At 45.4% G+C, this 13,821-nt stretch overlaps 1 protein-coding gene across 1 annotated transcript in view; it reads left to right on the top strand.

The window, feature by feature from the left end:
- Positions 1-376: 376 nt before the first annotated feature.
- Positions 377-13,821, top strand: part of Usp42 (ubiquitin specific peptidase 42) — a 46,643-nt gene continuing 33,198 nt past the window's right edge. Inside the window, exons 1-3 of the mRNA XM_042686741.1 lie at positions 377-433; positions 7,557-7,803; positions 10,509-10,709. Coding sequence (XP_042542675.1) covers positions 7,566-7,803; positions 10,509-10,709 — 439 coding nt within the window. The 5' untranslated portion in view covers positions 377-433; positions 7,557-7,565. The remainder of the gene's footprint in view (positions 434-7,556; positions 7,804-10,508; positions 10,710-13,821) is intronic.

Genomic DNA, 13,821 nt, shown 5'->3' on the forward strand with positions numbered 1-13,821 from the left:
TGCCGGGAGCAAGGCCCCGCCCCTCCCTGCCCCTGGCTTGATGGGCCAATCAGCGGCGGCCCCTCCGCGGGGGCGGCCGACCGGCGCTCTGCTGACGCGCGAGGCCAGCCTGCGAGCGCCGCCCTTTGGCGACGGCCCCTCCCGCGCCTGCCGGGCCCGTTAACTGCGCGCCGCGCCTCTTGTGCGACGGCCCCTGGGCGGTGGCGGTGGTGGCGGCGGCGGCGGCGGCGGCGGCGGCGGCGCGTGCGGGTGCGGCCTTGGCGCGCCCCCTGGCGGCCCGGCGGCGCGCTGCGGGCGCGGCGCTGACCCGGAGGCGGCGGCGGCGGTGCCCGGATGGAGGCACGTCATTGTCCCCCGCCGGGCGGCTGGGCTGTGTGCGGCGGCGGCGGCGGCGGCGGCCGAGGGGGATGGAGCGAGCACCGAGCCGGGTCAGGTAAGCTCCCCGCCTTCTTCCCGCCCTCCGCAGGCCGGCGTGAGGCCTGCCGAGCGGCCCGCGGGTCAAGACTGCAGCTGGCCCGTCCACCACCTTTGCCGGCGCGGCCCGCCGGGAACCGGCGCGGCCCCTCTGCCCGCCGTCCCCTCCGCCTTCACGGTGCCGCCCCGGGACCCCGTCGCTCCCCGGGCAGCGGCGCTGCGGCCGCGGGGCCCGGCCGGGCCTGGCCGCTGAGCAGGGGGCGGCGGCCGCGGCGGGAGGGCGGGAGGGCGGGCGGGCGCCGGGAGCGCCGGGCTGCGCGGGGAGGCCGGACCCCTCTGGTTGCCATGGACACTGCGCTCCCACCCCCACCAGCCCCAGCCCGCCCCTCGGCCCCGGGGCTGGCCAGGGTGTCCGGCCAGCTTCGGGGAGGCTCGGCGTGGCCGGGGTGGGCGTGTGCCGGCCGCAGTGGCGGAGCCGGCGGCCTTGGCCCGCCCGCCGCCCCCCGCGTGGCCGCCGCCTCCCGCCCCCGGGAGCCCCCTCGGGGGTGGGGGGGGACGGCTCGGGGCTCGCCTCCCCGCCCGCCGCCGCCGCCCCCCTTCCTCCGGCCGGGCAAACTTTCCCACCCCGGGCGTCCCCTCCCCCGCCCGGCCGTCCACCTGGCCGCCCCGCCGCGGGTGCGAGGTGCCCACGCCGCCGGCCGAGCGGCCAGCCGAGGGGTGGTGGCCGGCCCGAGGAGAGGAGGAGCCCGGGCGGCGCGTCTCCCCCAAAACGCGTGTGCCTCCTTTTAGCTTCTTTTATCTTCGGGGGGCAAGAACAAAACATCAGACTTACCTGAGGAAGGAGAGTGAGGGGTGGGAGTGGGGGTGGAGATAGGTTTCAGACGAGTGAAATAAAGATTTGACGGGACCCCAAGTTTCACGGGGTGGGACTCCAGCCCCGCTCTAGTTGAGCTGACTTTTGTTGAAGAGCTCTCGGTCTGTTTCACGGAGGCCTTCCCGGTGTTGATGGGAAAGCACGCTGGTGACTAAAAGTCCATGCCCTCCGAGTAGCAGCGAAAGCGGTGGAAAAACTAGTTAACGCCTCCGTGTTCAAAGGCACCACGGTGGTGTACGTCTGAGGCTTCTCCTACGCGTTGGGGGAATCTAAGAATTTTTCGGAGTTGTAGATAATTTTAAACATAATTCTGTTTTTTTTTTTTTTTTTTCTATCCAAAGGGCAGAGGATCTATCGGCTGCCTTTTTTTTAAACTTAGGATCAGTTTCGCTTTCTTTTCTATGATCATTGAATCAGGGCTACAATATTTGGGTTGTAAAGGTTTAAAGGGCCCAAATAGTTTTGTTTATTTAACTAATTAAGAGCAGGGTTGTATTGTTGTTGTTGTTGTTGTTGTTTAAAGCATGTGTGTCTTAAAACGGAAACCTACAAGAACCTGGGTCATATTGTTGGTGAAGCAGAATGTAAGTTTAAATGTATAGTTGATGTGATTACTTGAGTATATGGGGAGTGCCGCGATGTTTAAATAGTGATAGTCTTTTAAACATGAAGAAGGGGCTGGGAATGTGGCTCAGTGGTAGAGCGCTTGCCTAGCATGCGTGAAGCCCCGGGTTCGATTGCTCAGTACCACATAAGCAGAAAAGGCCAGAAGTGGCACTGTGGCCTAAGTGGTAGAGCGTTAGCCTTGAGCACAGAGAGGCTCAGGGACAGAGCCTAGGCCATGAGTTCAAGCCCCAGGACTGGCCAAAAGAAAAGAAAAAAGGAAAAAAAAAAGAATAATACATTCTAACATTTGGTTACCACAAGAGAGACCTAAGTAACTGAGGACTTCAATACTTCAGTAAAACATTGTTTATTCTGAGGAAACATTTGTGAAGTTGATCTGTCTCAGTTCCACATGCCTCCAACTTTGATTTATTATGTTTGTGTGCATTAAAAAAAATACATGCTCTTGTAACTTTGTGTATCATTAGGTGTTAAAAGGAATGCTAAACTTTTCATTAAAGTATTGTTGCTTAAAAGGCTATTTGGAACGGTAATATTTAGAGACTTTTCTGAGAGTAAAGAATATATACCTGAATCTTAAATTCTACAAGATATTGTCTACTTATTTCAAGCAATTGTATTTCTGTAGCAGATGGAGTTTGTAGTTTTTGATACTTGATGGTTTTAGGGTAAGATTTCAATGGCTGAGTGTATAAAGAAGACAGTTTTTGGTGGTTTCTTTTTTTAGGGTTTTTTTTTTAAGTGTTTAATTTTCTTTCTTTTTGTTTTCATTTAGGAGTTTTTTTTTTTTCCTCTGCTTTTTATTCAGCAAGTAAAATGTTTTCTAGGTCTTTTTTGTCATTTGTTAATCATTGTCTGGAAGGCTTAGTTGTCTCAGGAAAGTGAAAGTTTTGCTGCTACTTTATTACTGTAAATTAAAGCTAGATTAATCTCATTTTATTACTCAGTTTGGGCTTTCTTTTTCCTCTTTTCCTCTTCTTGTTTTTTTCCTCTCATATCTACTTTTTTCATAGTTGTTTTGTTGCTTAGTTGAAGAAAGTGTAAACTTACTTGGATAATAGTATCAAGCTTTCTTCTGAATGACAGTCATATATTTTCAATTGATTAAAATTTCAGACCAGGGCTGGGAAGGTGGCTCAGTGGTAGAGTGCTTGCCTTGCATGCCTGAGGCCCTGGGTTCGATTCCCCAGCACCACATAAGCAAAAAGAAAAAAAAGCTGGAAGTGGAGCTGTGGCTCAAGTGGTAGAGCGCTAGCCTTGAGCTGAAGAGCTGAGGGACAGTGCCCAGGCCCAGAGTTCAGGCCCCATGACCGGACCCATAAAAAAAAAAAAATTTTCAGACCATTTTTTCTTCATTAGATGTAACATCCTTTCTGTTTCTCAGAAAGTGTTCTAAAATTATAAGACTATACTTTCTCAGAAGGATGGAAATATTGTCTTAATTTTAAAATATTTTTTATTATAAACAAAATTGTCAGGTGGTGGCTCACACCTATGGTCCTAGCTACTCAGGAGGCAGAGATCTAAGTCATGGTTGGAAGCCAGCATAGGCAATAAAGTTGATGAGACTATTATCTCCAAATAACTACCAAAAAAAAGCCCTAAGTGGAGCTGTGGCTCAAGTGGTAGAGCACTAGCCTTGAGCAAAAAAGCTCAGAAACAGTGTGCCCAGGCCCTAAGTTTAAGTGTCAGGACAGGCGCAAACACGTGTGCGTGCACACACACACACACACAGGCACACATGCGCACCCAAAACAACCTCAAAACCGAAATGGAGCTTTTTAAAGCCTTATTGTGAGCATCATGGAAACACTTGATGATGTTAAAGTGACAAGGATGTACATGGATATTTTATCCATTGTGCCTTGCACTATTGAATTTTTTTTTTTTTTTTTTGCTGGTCATGGGCCTGAACTCTGGGCCTGGGCGCTGTCTCTCAGCTCTTCGCTAGTGCTCTACCACTTGAGCCACAGTGCCACTTCCAGCCTTTTCTGCTTATGTGGTGCTGAGGAATCGAACCCAGGGCCTCATGCATGCAAGGCAAGCTACCTTTCCAGCCCCTTGAATTATTATTATTATTATTAATTTTTTTGGTTGGTCGTGGGGCTTGAACTTGGGGCTTGGGCGCTGTCCCTCAGCTCTTCAGCTTAAGGCAAGCGCTCTACCACTTGAGCCACAGCGCCATTTCCGGTTTTCTAATGGTTTATTGGAGATAAGAGTCTCACAGACTTTCCTCGCCCAGGCTGGCTTTGAACCGTGATCCTCAGATCTCAGTCTCCTGAGAAGCTCAGATTACAGGAGTGAGCCACCTGTGCCAGGATCCAGTTCAGCATTTTGATGGTTAATTGGAAATGGAATCTTACAGAGTTTTCTGCCCAGTCTGATGTAGAATCTGGAGCCTCCAGGTGTCAGCCAGGATATCAGACTCTATACCATCACTATACCAGTGTGTGTGTGTGTGTGTGTGTGTGTGTGTGTGTGTGTGTGTGTGTGTGTGTGTGTGTGTGTGTGTGTGTGTGTGTGTGTAGGAGGATGTCCTGGGGCTTGAATTCAGTATCTGGATGCTGTCCCTGAGCTTTTTTGCACAAGGCTAGCTCTCTATCACTCGAGCTATGGATCTACTTTGACTTTTTGGTGGGTAATTGGAGTGTCATGGACTTCCCTTCCCTGACTGGCTTAGAATCAAACTCCTCAGATCTCTGCTTCCTGAGTAGTTTAAGATTATAGGTGAGCCATGGATGTCTGGCTTCCCTTCAGAGTTTGGGCGCCCAGCCTCCCTTAAAAAGTATTAAATGAGATACTGTATAAATCACTTGAGCGTAGTAGTTGTCGTTGAGCAAGCAAGTAGTTGGTGTTGAGCAAGCACTAGTTCCTTCCTGTTTGTTGATTTGTTTGTTGAACACATGTATACAAAGCTTTTTGTGTTTAAAAAAATCTTGATAAATAAAATAGCTTAAATGGAAATGTTGAAGTACTCCACAGAAGTTAGCGCTGGGTGCTGGCAGGGTGCTGATGGAGCTTTTCATGGTGGGTTTCTAACCTAGACTTGGGAGAAGGAGGGTTAAGGAAAATGTCTCGGAGGAAATGAATTCTAACAACTGGCCATAGGTGGAAGGATGGAAAAAGAGTGTGAAAAGAAGAACTTGTGCACAGTCCAGAGAGAGAAGAGGGACCTTCGTATGGGGCTTGTTATATAGGGGGCATGCTGTGGAAGTCCTAGAGCCTAGTCAGTGTTAGGACCAGGTGCTGTGGTGGGCAGCTGGGCACAGCTGAAAGGTTTTCTTCAGGGTGGTGATAACTGCCTGGACGGTTTTGGGAACATTTCTAAAAGTACTGTATTGACTAGGTGGTATAACTAAAAGGAAGCCCAGCTGTGGGAACTGATTCTTGGTTCTAGTTGCCAACTAGTTTCTTTTGTAGACTCTGGATTTCCATCTGATCAGCAATGAATGAAATACCTTGCACATAAAAAATGCTCAGTTAATAGCCTGAAGAATAGGATTGAGAGAGAAAATTGCAGTTTTCTTTTGTCATAAATATTTGTGTTCAAGTTTGATGTTAGTAAAACTAAGAATTTCATTTTAAAAAGGACAAGTGACATACTTGAACCTATTCAGAAAAATGGATTTAAGCCGGGCGCTGGTGGCTCACACCTGTAATCCTAGCTACTCAGGAAGCTGAGATCTGAGGATCACGGTTCAAAGCCAGCCCGGGCAGGAGAGACCGTGAGACTCCTATCTCCAATAAACCACCAGAAAACCGGAAGTGGCGCTGTGGCTCAAGTGGTAGAGCGCTCGCCTTGAGCTGAAGAGCTGAGGGACAGCGCCCAGGCCCAGAGTTCAAGCCCCACGGCCGACAAAAAAAAAAAAAAGAAAAAGAAAAATGGATTTATTTCAATGATAGACATTCTATAATATATATATATACACATATATGCATGTATACATATATGTGTGTATATCTATATCTATATCTACATCTATATATATTTCTTGCCAGGCATCGATGACTCATGCCTGTAATTCTAGCTGCTCAGAAGGCTGAGGTCTAAGGATCACGGTTCAAGGTCAGCCTGGGCAGAAAAGTCTTATTTCCATTAAACCACCAAAAAGCCTGAAGTAGAGCTGTGGCTCAAGTGGTGGTAGAGCACTAGTCTTGAGGAAAAAAAAAAAAAAAAGCTCAGGGACAGCACCTAGGTCCCAAGTTCAAGCCCCAGTACCAGCACAAAAAAACAACCAAAAACCCCAACAAAATAAAAATTGCTAGTAGTTAATACCATATCATTTTAGACTTTTTTTTTGGGGGGGGGAGGTCTGGTCGTGGGGACTGAACTCTGGGCCTGAGCGCTGTCCCTCAGCTCTTCAGCTCAAGGCTAGCGCTCTACCACTTGAGCCACAGCACCACTTCCAGCTTTTTTTTCTTTTTGCTTATGTGGTGCTGGGGAATTGAACCCAGGGCCGCAGGCATGCAAGGCAAGCGCTCTACTACTGAGCCAACTTCCCAGTCCCCCATTTTAGACCTTTTTTTTTTTTTGTCAGTTGTGGGGCCTGAACTCTGGGCCTGGGTGCTGTCCTTCAGCTCTTCAGCTCAAGGCAAGTGCTCTACACTTGAGCCATGGCACCACTTCCGGCTTTTTCTGCATATGTGGTGCCAAGGAATTGAACCTAGGGCCTCATGCATGCAAGGCGAGCACTCTACCACTGAGCCAGCCACCTTTCTAGCCCCTATTTTAGACTTTTAAGCTCAAAATTAAGGCTACATTTCTCTCCCTCTTCTTTTCTCCTTCTCTCCCTCCCCTCTTTCTGTTGGTCATGGGCCTTGAACTCAGCCTAGCACTTTACCAGTTTAAGCCACAACTCCACTTCTGGTTTTCTGGTGGTTAGTTGGAGATGAAGTCTTAAGAGACTTTTCTGTAGGGCTGACTTTGAACTGTGATCCTTAGCTCTCAGACTCCTGAGTAGCTAGGATTACAGGCATGAGCCATCAGCAACACCTAGCTCAGATTTTTTTTTCCCTCTAGTTCCTTAGAACTAGTGAGGAAAAATATGAGTACTTAGTAAACATGTAGAATTGGAGATCAGGAGGCCTGACTATAAACTGTAATGTATTTTGTTGTTGGTGGTGGTTGTGGGGCTTGAACTCTGGGCCTGGGCACTGTCCATGTCTTCAGCTCTCTTCAGCTCAAGGCAGATGCTCTACCACTTTGAGCCACATTGCCATTTCCATTTTTTTTTTTTTTTTTGGTGTTTAATTGGAGATAAGAGTCTCACAGACTTTCCTGCCTGGGCTGGCTTTGAACCAAGAGCCTCTTAGCCTCCTGAGTAGCTAGGATTACAGGTGTGAGCCATTGGCACCTGGCAACTGAAATGTATTTTTAAGGGACATAGAATAGAAGTTGTAACCAAATACTTTACTGAAAACTTTTAAATTAAAAAATGGTTGACATATTGGACTTATGATTCTAAATGTCTTGAAATAATTGCAAAGAATTGCAAAGTGTTAAATAATACTGTTTTTATATTTTGGGGATTTGTTTGAAAGTAACTTAAAAGAGCTAGAAAAAAAGTTCATAGATCCACTAGGCTAAGTAAATTACTTTTTTTATCTTGTGAAGCAAATGTATGCTTTTCCTTTCTTGCAGAGTTGAACAATGACCATAGTTGACAAAGCTGAATCTTCAGGCCCGCCAGCCTATCAGAACCAGCCTGGCAGTTCTGAGGCTGTCTCACCTGGAGACATGGATGCCGGCTCTGCCAGCTGGGGTGCTGTGTCTTCGTTAAATGATGTTCCAAACCACACACTTTCTTTAGGACCAGTACCTGGTGCTGTAGTTTATTCGAGTTCATCTGTACCTGACAAATCAAAACCATCACCACAGAAGGATCAAGGTACTACATGGGAAAGGAATGACTGCCAGACTTGGGTACCAGAATTTAATTCTACCTATTCAGGAGCTGAGATTGAGGCTGGCAATTCAAAGCAATAAACCACCAAAAAGTCAGAAGTGGGCGTGTGGCTCAAGTGGTAGTGCACTAGCCTTGAGCAAAAAAGCTAAAGGACAGTGCCCAGGCCCTACGTTCAAGTCCCAGGACCTGCACAGACAGAAATTCAAATAAAATTTTTGAAAATCCCTACCAGAAACCACTCTGTAAATGTTTTTAGGAAGTTGGTCATTTCAAAGAGGGACTTATTTTGCAAGAGATATTGCTTCCTGGGAGGTGGGAACTACTTAATAGTCTCATTTTTCCGCTAATGAATATTCATTCATTTTATTAGTATGTATCACAACAAGGCATATTATTCTTAGATACTAGGATGAGAAATTTCTGTTACCTACTCAGTTATATTTGAAGGAGAGGCTTTATCTTAGAGATAAATAGACCTTGTTCAATTAACCAGTAGTTGTTACAGTTCCTTAAACAACTATCTATCTTAAAATTTTAAGATTTTTTTTTTTTAGGTCGGTAGTGGGCCCTGAACTCTGGGCCTGGGTGCCATCCTTCAGCTCTTCAGCTCAAGGCTAGCGCTCTACCACTTGAGCCACAGTACTACTTCCTGCTTTTTCTGCTTATATGGTGCTGAGGAATCAAACCCAGGGCCTCATGCATGCAAGGCAAGCACTCTACCACTGAGCCACCTCCCCAGCCCCTTAAGATGTTTTTTTTATAGTGCTTATCTTTAGACAGATTCTACCTCACTTTTTTTAAGTGTAAACATTTAAAAAAAAAATTGGCTGTGCTGAGATTTGAACTCAGAGCCTCATGGTAGACACTTTACCACTTGAACTGTCCTACTCCCTCCTTTTTTTTCCCCATCAAAATGTTCTGTCACTCCTGTAATTCTAGCCACTCAGGAGGTTGAGCCACTCAGTTCAAATCAGAACACGCAAGAAAGTCCATTCTCATCTCCAACTAACCATGAAAAAGCCAGAAGAGGAACTTTGGTTCAAGTAGTAAAGGGCTAGCCTTGAGCTCAGGGATAGTGTCCAGGCCCTGAGTTCAAGCTTTAGGAACAGCTCAAAAAAAAAAAAAATCATATAAAGTAATAAGACTGAAAGAGGGCAGATAATATAAATGCTGCATTTGCTAAAATAAGGTTAATGTGGTTGTATTTGTTAAAATTTATACAGGTAAACAAGACATTGCTACTTATAAGACTTTTGGATTTGATTACTTGAAGATATTTGAAATGTAAAGGGGATGTTGTTAGGCTTAGAACTGTTTGACCCCTAGGCTATTTTGAGTTCTTTTAGTTTGGTTATGAGCTACAAGAATGAGTGCTTCAGTTTGTTAGAAAAAAGTTTGAGTCACCTAATGCAGTTCACTTAGGAGAGTGTTACCCATAGAAGTTTAAGGTCCTTTTGACTTTCTCATCAGGAAGATTTCCCCACAGGACATTTTTCTCCTGTCGTATTGCAGAACTCTTTTACTCTCCCTGAGGACTCCCTGCATCCCTGTTTCGTATTTTTTTTCTCTACAGACTCATTGCTCTTTTTCTATCTTTGTCCCCCATTTCCCATTGAGGTGAAACCTGCTTTTGCTTCACTAATTCCTATAAGTAATCACTGACCTGTCTTTTAAGTATATAAATGTAATTATAAGGAAATATTATGTGGCCACCAGGCAACTTTGACATTTATTAACTCATGGTCAAATGTATGTGAGCGCAGACACACACATAAGTGCATGTACACATACACACCCATTTAGTTTTTTTATTTTCCTTGGTACTGGGGTTTGAATTCAGCCTCTCACTTGGTAGACAGGTGCACTGCCATTTGAACCACACTGTACCTGGTCTTCCCCAATATTTTAAAGCAATTCCAGTATTTCATATCTTATCTACTTTTAATATTTTAGTATGAATCTAGAGAATTCTTTTCTAAAAATTAAAATATCTTTATATTAAAAATCCAGTGAAGCCTGGGCTGTGAAGTCTGTAAGACTCTTAATATACAATTATTCACAGAAAAAGCCATAAATGGAGCTGTGGCTTAAGTGGTAGAACAATAGCCTTGAATGGAAAAGCTCAGAGATAGCGCCCAGGCCCCGAGTTTAAGCCTCATGACTGACCAAAAAAAAAAAAAAAAAATGAAGTGGCGCTGTGGCTTAAGTGGTAGAGCACTAGCCTTGAGCTGAAGAGCTAGGGACAGCACCCAGGTCCAGAGTTCAAGCTCTATAATGGACCGCGCCTCCCCCCCCCCCAAAAAAAAAAAAACAAAAAAAAACAAACATCCAGTCAACATTCAAATTTCCCTGTTTGCTCTGCTTTTTTTTTTTTTTTTTAATGGTTGGTTGTTGAAAGCAGCATCTAATTAAGCTATACTTTGTATCTGCTGGCTATCTCTCTCAAGATTACTTTAAATTGTAGCCTTCCCCTTTTTCATCAGTTTATTGAGGAAACCAAAGTATAGAGTTTCTCACATTTAAAATTTTATCTTTTAAGACATCCCTTTCTCCCTGTATTTGTAGCAAACTGGTAATGAGATTTAGAATCTTGGTCAGATTCAGCTTTGATGAATAGCTTTGATATTTATTTCACTTCATGTGCTTGCAAATCTTTTGTTTTTAAATCTTTGCTCTTTATTTTTTAGTCCTAGGTGATGGCATTGCTCCTCCACAGAAAGTTCTGTTCCCATCTGAGAAGATTTGTCTTAAGTGGCAACAAACTCATAGGGTTGGCGCTGGGCTCCAGAATTTGGGTAACACTTGTTTTGCCAATGCAGCATTGCAGTGTTTAACCTACACGCCGCCCCTCGCCAATTACATGTTATCACATGAGCACTCCAAGACATGTAAGTGTTCCATGCTTGTTCCATGTTTGTAGTATCGTGTTTTTATTTGTTTTTCAAGATCACTAAGAAGTTTTTTTGTTTTTTGTTTTTTTTAAAGAAACTGAGGAGTACTCTTAGGATTTATTTTCAAGTTGCATAAGAAACACTTTGCACCAACACCTAATGCCTATTAACCTAATGCCTATTTTATCATCATTTGGCACTTCAGAGCCCCCTCCCTGCTAGTGTGAAAGACATTAGTAAATGCTCCATAATGTCTAGTGTGAACAGCTTGGGACCAGTAGAGTTAAAAACTACTATCTCTTTATTTATCTTGTGTTGGAAGTCTGGATTTATTTTCAGGCCGAGAGGATAGTCATCTCTTATCACTGCTCCCATCCTCCTGCAATTCACATACTCTGTTTTAAACCCACTGAATAGAAAGTCTTTTTTTTTTTTTTTGGGTCCAGTCGTGGGGCGTGAACTCTGGGCCTGGGCGCTGTCCCTCAGCTCTTCAGCTCAAGGCTAGCGCTCTACCACTCGAGCCACAGCGCCACTTCCAGCTTTTTTTCTTTTTTGCTTATGTGGTGCTTAGGAATCGAACCCAGGGCCTCATGCATGCAAGACAAGTGCTGTACCGCTGAGCCACCTTCCCAGCCCTAGAACGTCTTTTCTTCTTCTTCTTCTTTTTTTTTTTTTTGGGTCCGGTCGTGGGGCCTGAACTCTGGGCCTGGGCAATGTCCCTCAGCTCTTCAGCTCAAGGCTAGCGCTCTACCACTTGAGCCACAGCTCCACTTCCAGCTTTTTTTCTTTTGCTTATGTGGTGCTGAGGAATGGAACCCAGGGCCTCATGCATGCAAGGCAAGCGCTCTACCACTGAGCTACCTTCCCAGCCCCTAGTAGAAAGTCTTTTACAACATACTAATATTTCTTTAGGTGGAAGCCAACTTCTTGCTGAGTAGTTCAATTCAGATTCATACATCTGTATGTTTGGGTTTTTTTGTACTGGTCCTGGAGTTTGAACTCAGGGCCTGGATGCTGTCCCTGAGCATTTTTGCTCAAGGCACTATAGTGCTCTCCTACTTGAGCCACAGTTCTACTTTCAGCTTTTTGCTGGTTAATTGAAGACAAGAAGCTCAGACTTTCCTGCCCAGGGTGGCTTTGAACTGCATCTGGGTCTTTTTTTTTTTTTGTCAGTTGTGGGGCTTGAACTCTGGGCCTGGGCGCTGTCCCTCAGCTCTTCAGCTCAAGACTAGCACTCTACCACTTGAGTCACAGTGCCACTTCCGGTTTTCTAATGGTTTATTGCAGATAAGAGTCTTATGGACTTTCCTGCCCAGGCTGGCTTTGAACCGCTATCCTCAGATCTAAGCCTCCTGAGTAGTTAGGATTACAGGCGTGAGCCACTGGTGCCTGGTTGGTATCACCCTTTCAAAGCGCTTCCCTCACCCCTTCTTTTCTCTACCCTAGTCAACTACTGATAGGCTGCTTCTGTGAGTAGAGATAAGTTTGAATTGTCAAAAATATGGCCTGTGTGGAAATGTGTGTGTGTGTGTGTGTGTGTGTGTGTTTGATTTTTTGTTTGATTTTTTTTTTTTTTTTTTGGTGCTGGTCCTGGGGCTTGGACTCAGCCTGGGTACTACTATCCATTAGCTTTTGTGAGCAAGGCTAGCATACTACCACTTGAGTCACAGCTCCACTTTTGGCTTTTTTCGGTGCTTAATTGGAGATGATGTGGCATGAGCCACAGGCATTGGGCTTATATACTATATTGCTTTACTCTGCATAACTATTTCACCATTCTGTTTGTCACATGTATCAGTGCTTCATTTTATTGCTGAGTAGTATTCTGTTGTCTGAATTATATACCATAGTTTGTTTTCTATTAACCATTGATAACATTTGTATTATTTCCCTGTTGGGGTCACCATAAATTAAACTTCCACAAACATTTGCAAACACGTTTTGGTCAGCACCTATTTTCATTTCTCTAGGGTACATAATTAGATTACCCAAGGTGATGGTAAGGAGTTCCACTTACACCCTGTAGTGAATGCAAGTTCTGTTTGTTCTATATATGTTCTCATACATGGTGTGGACAGTCTTTTTAATTTTAGCCATTTTAATGGATATGTAGCAAAGTAGTATCTTATTTTGGTTTGAATTTATGTCGAATATCTTTCTTTCTTTTTTATTTTGTCAGTTGTGGGGCCTGAACTCTGGGCCTGGGCGCTGTCCCCCAGCTCTTCAGCTGTAGACCAGCACTCTACCACCTGAGCCTCAGGCCCACTTCTGGCTTTTTCTGCTTATGTGGTACAGCCCCAGGACTGTACATTTAAGACAGCTTGGTGGGCTAGGAAGGTGGCTCAGTGGTAGAGCGCTTGCCTTGCATGCATGAGGCCCAGGGTTCGAGTCTTCAGCATCACATAAGCAGAAAAAGCCAGAAGTGGCACCGTGGCTCAAGTGGTAGAGCGCTAGCCTTGAGCTGAAATGCTGAGGGACAGCGCCCAGGTCCAGAGTTCAGGCCCACGACCGGACCCCCCCCCAAAAAAAAAAAAAAAAAAGTACAGTCCTCCTGTTTTAGATTCTGATGTGGTAGGATTATAAGTGTGTGCCACTAGGTACACCTAGCTCTCTGTCTTTTGAAGAATTCATTTTATTTTGAGAGTTGGTTATGTTTTCCTTTTATCAATTGTATGTAATTGTTATATTAAGAAATCTTTGGGCTGCAAAGGTGGCTCAGTGGTAGAGTGCTTGCCTCGTATGCATGAATCCTTGTGTTCAATTCATCAGCACTACATACACAGAAAAAACCAGAAGTGGACACTATGGCTCAAGTGGTAGAGTGCTCGCCTTGAGCTGACGAGCTCAGGGACAGTGCCCAGGCCTAGAGTTCAAGCTCCATAACTGACCCAAAAAACAAAACAAAACAAAACAAAACAGCCAGGCACCAGTGGCTCATGTCTGTAATCTTAGCTACTCAGGAGGCTGAGATCTGAGATCTCCGTTCAAAGCCAGCCCAGGCAGGAAAGTCCACTAGAAAACCAGAAGTGGCTCTGTGGCTCAAGTGGTAGAGTGCTTGCCTTGAGCTGAAGAGCACAGGGACAGCACCCAAGCCCAGAGTTCCAGCCCA

Source organism: Dipodomys spectabilis, unplaced genomic scaffold, assembly GCF_019054845.1.
Source record: "Dipodomys spectabilis isolate Male_0828 unplaced genomic scaffold, ASM1905484v1 ptg000098l, whole genome shotgun sequence".
NCBI classification, from domain to species: Eukaryota; Metazoa; Chordata; class Mammalia; order Rodentia; family Heteromyidae; genus Dipodomys; species Dipodomys spectabilis.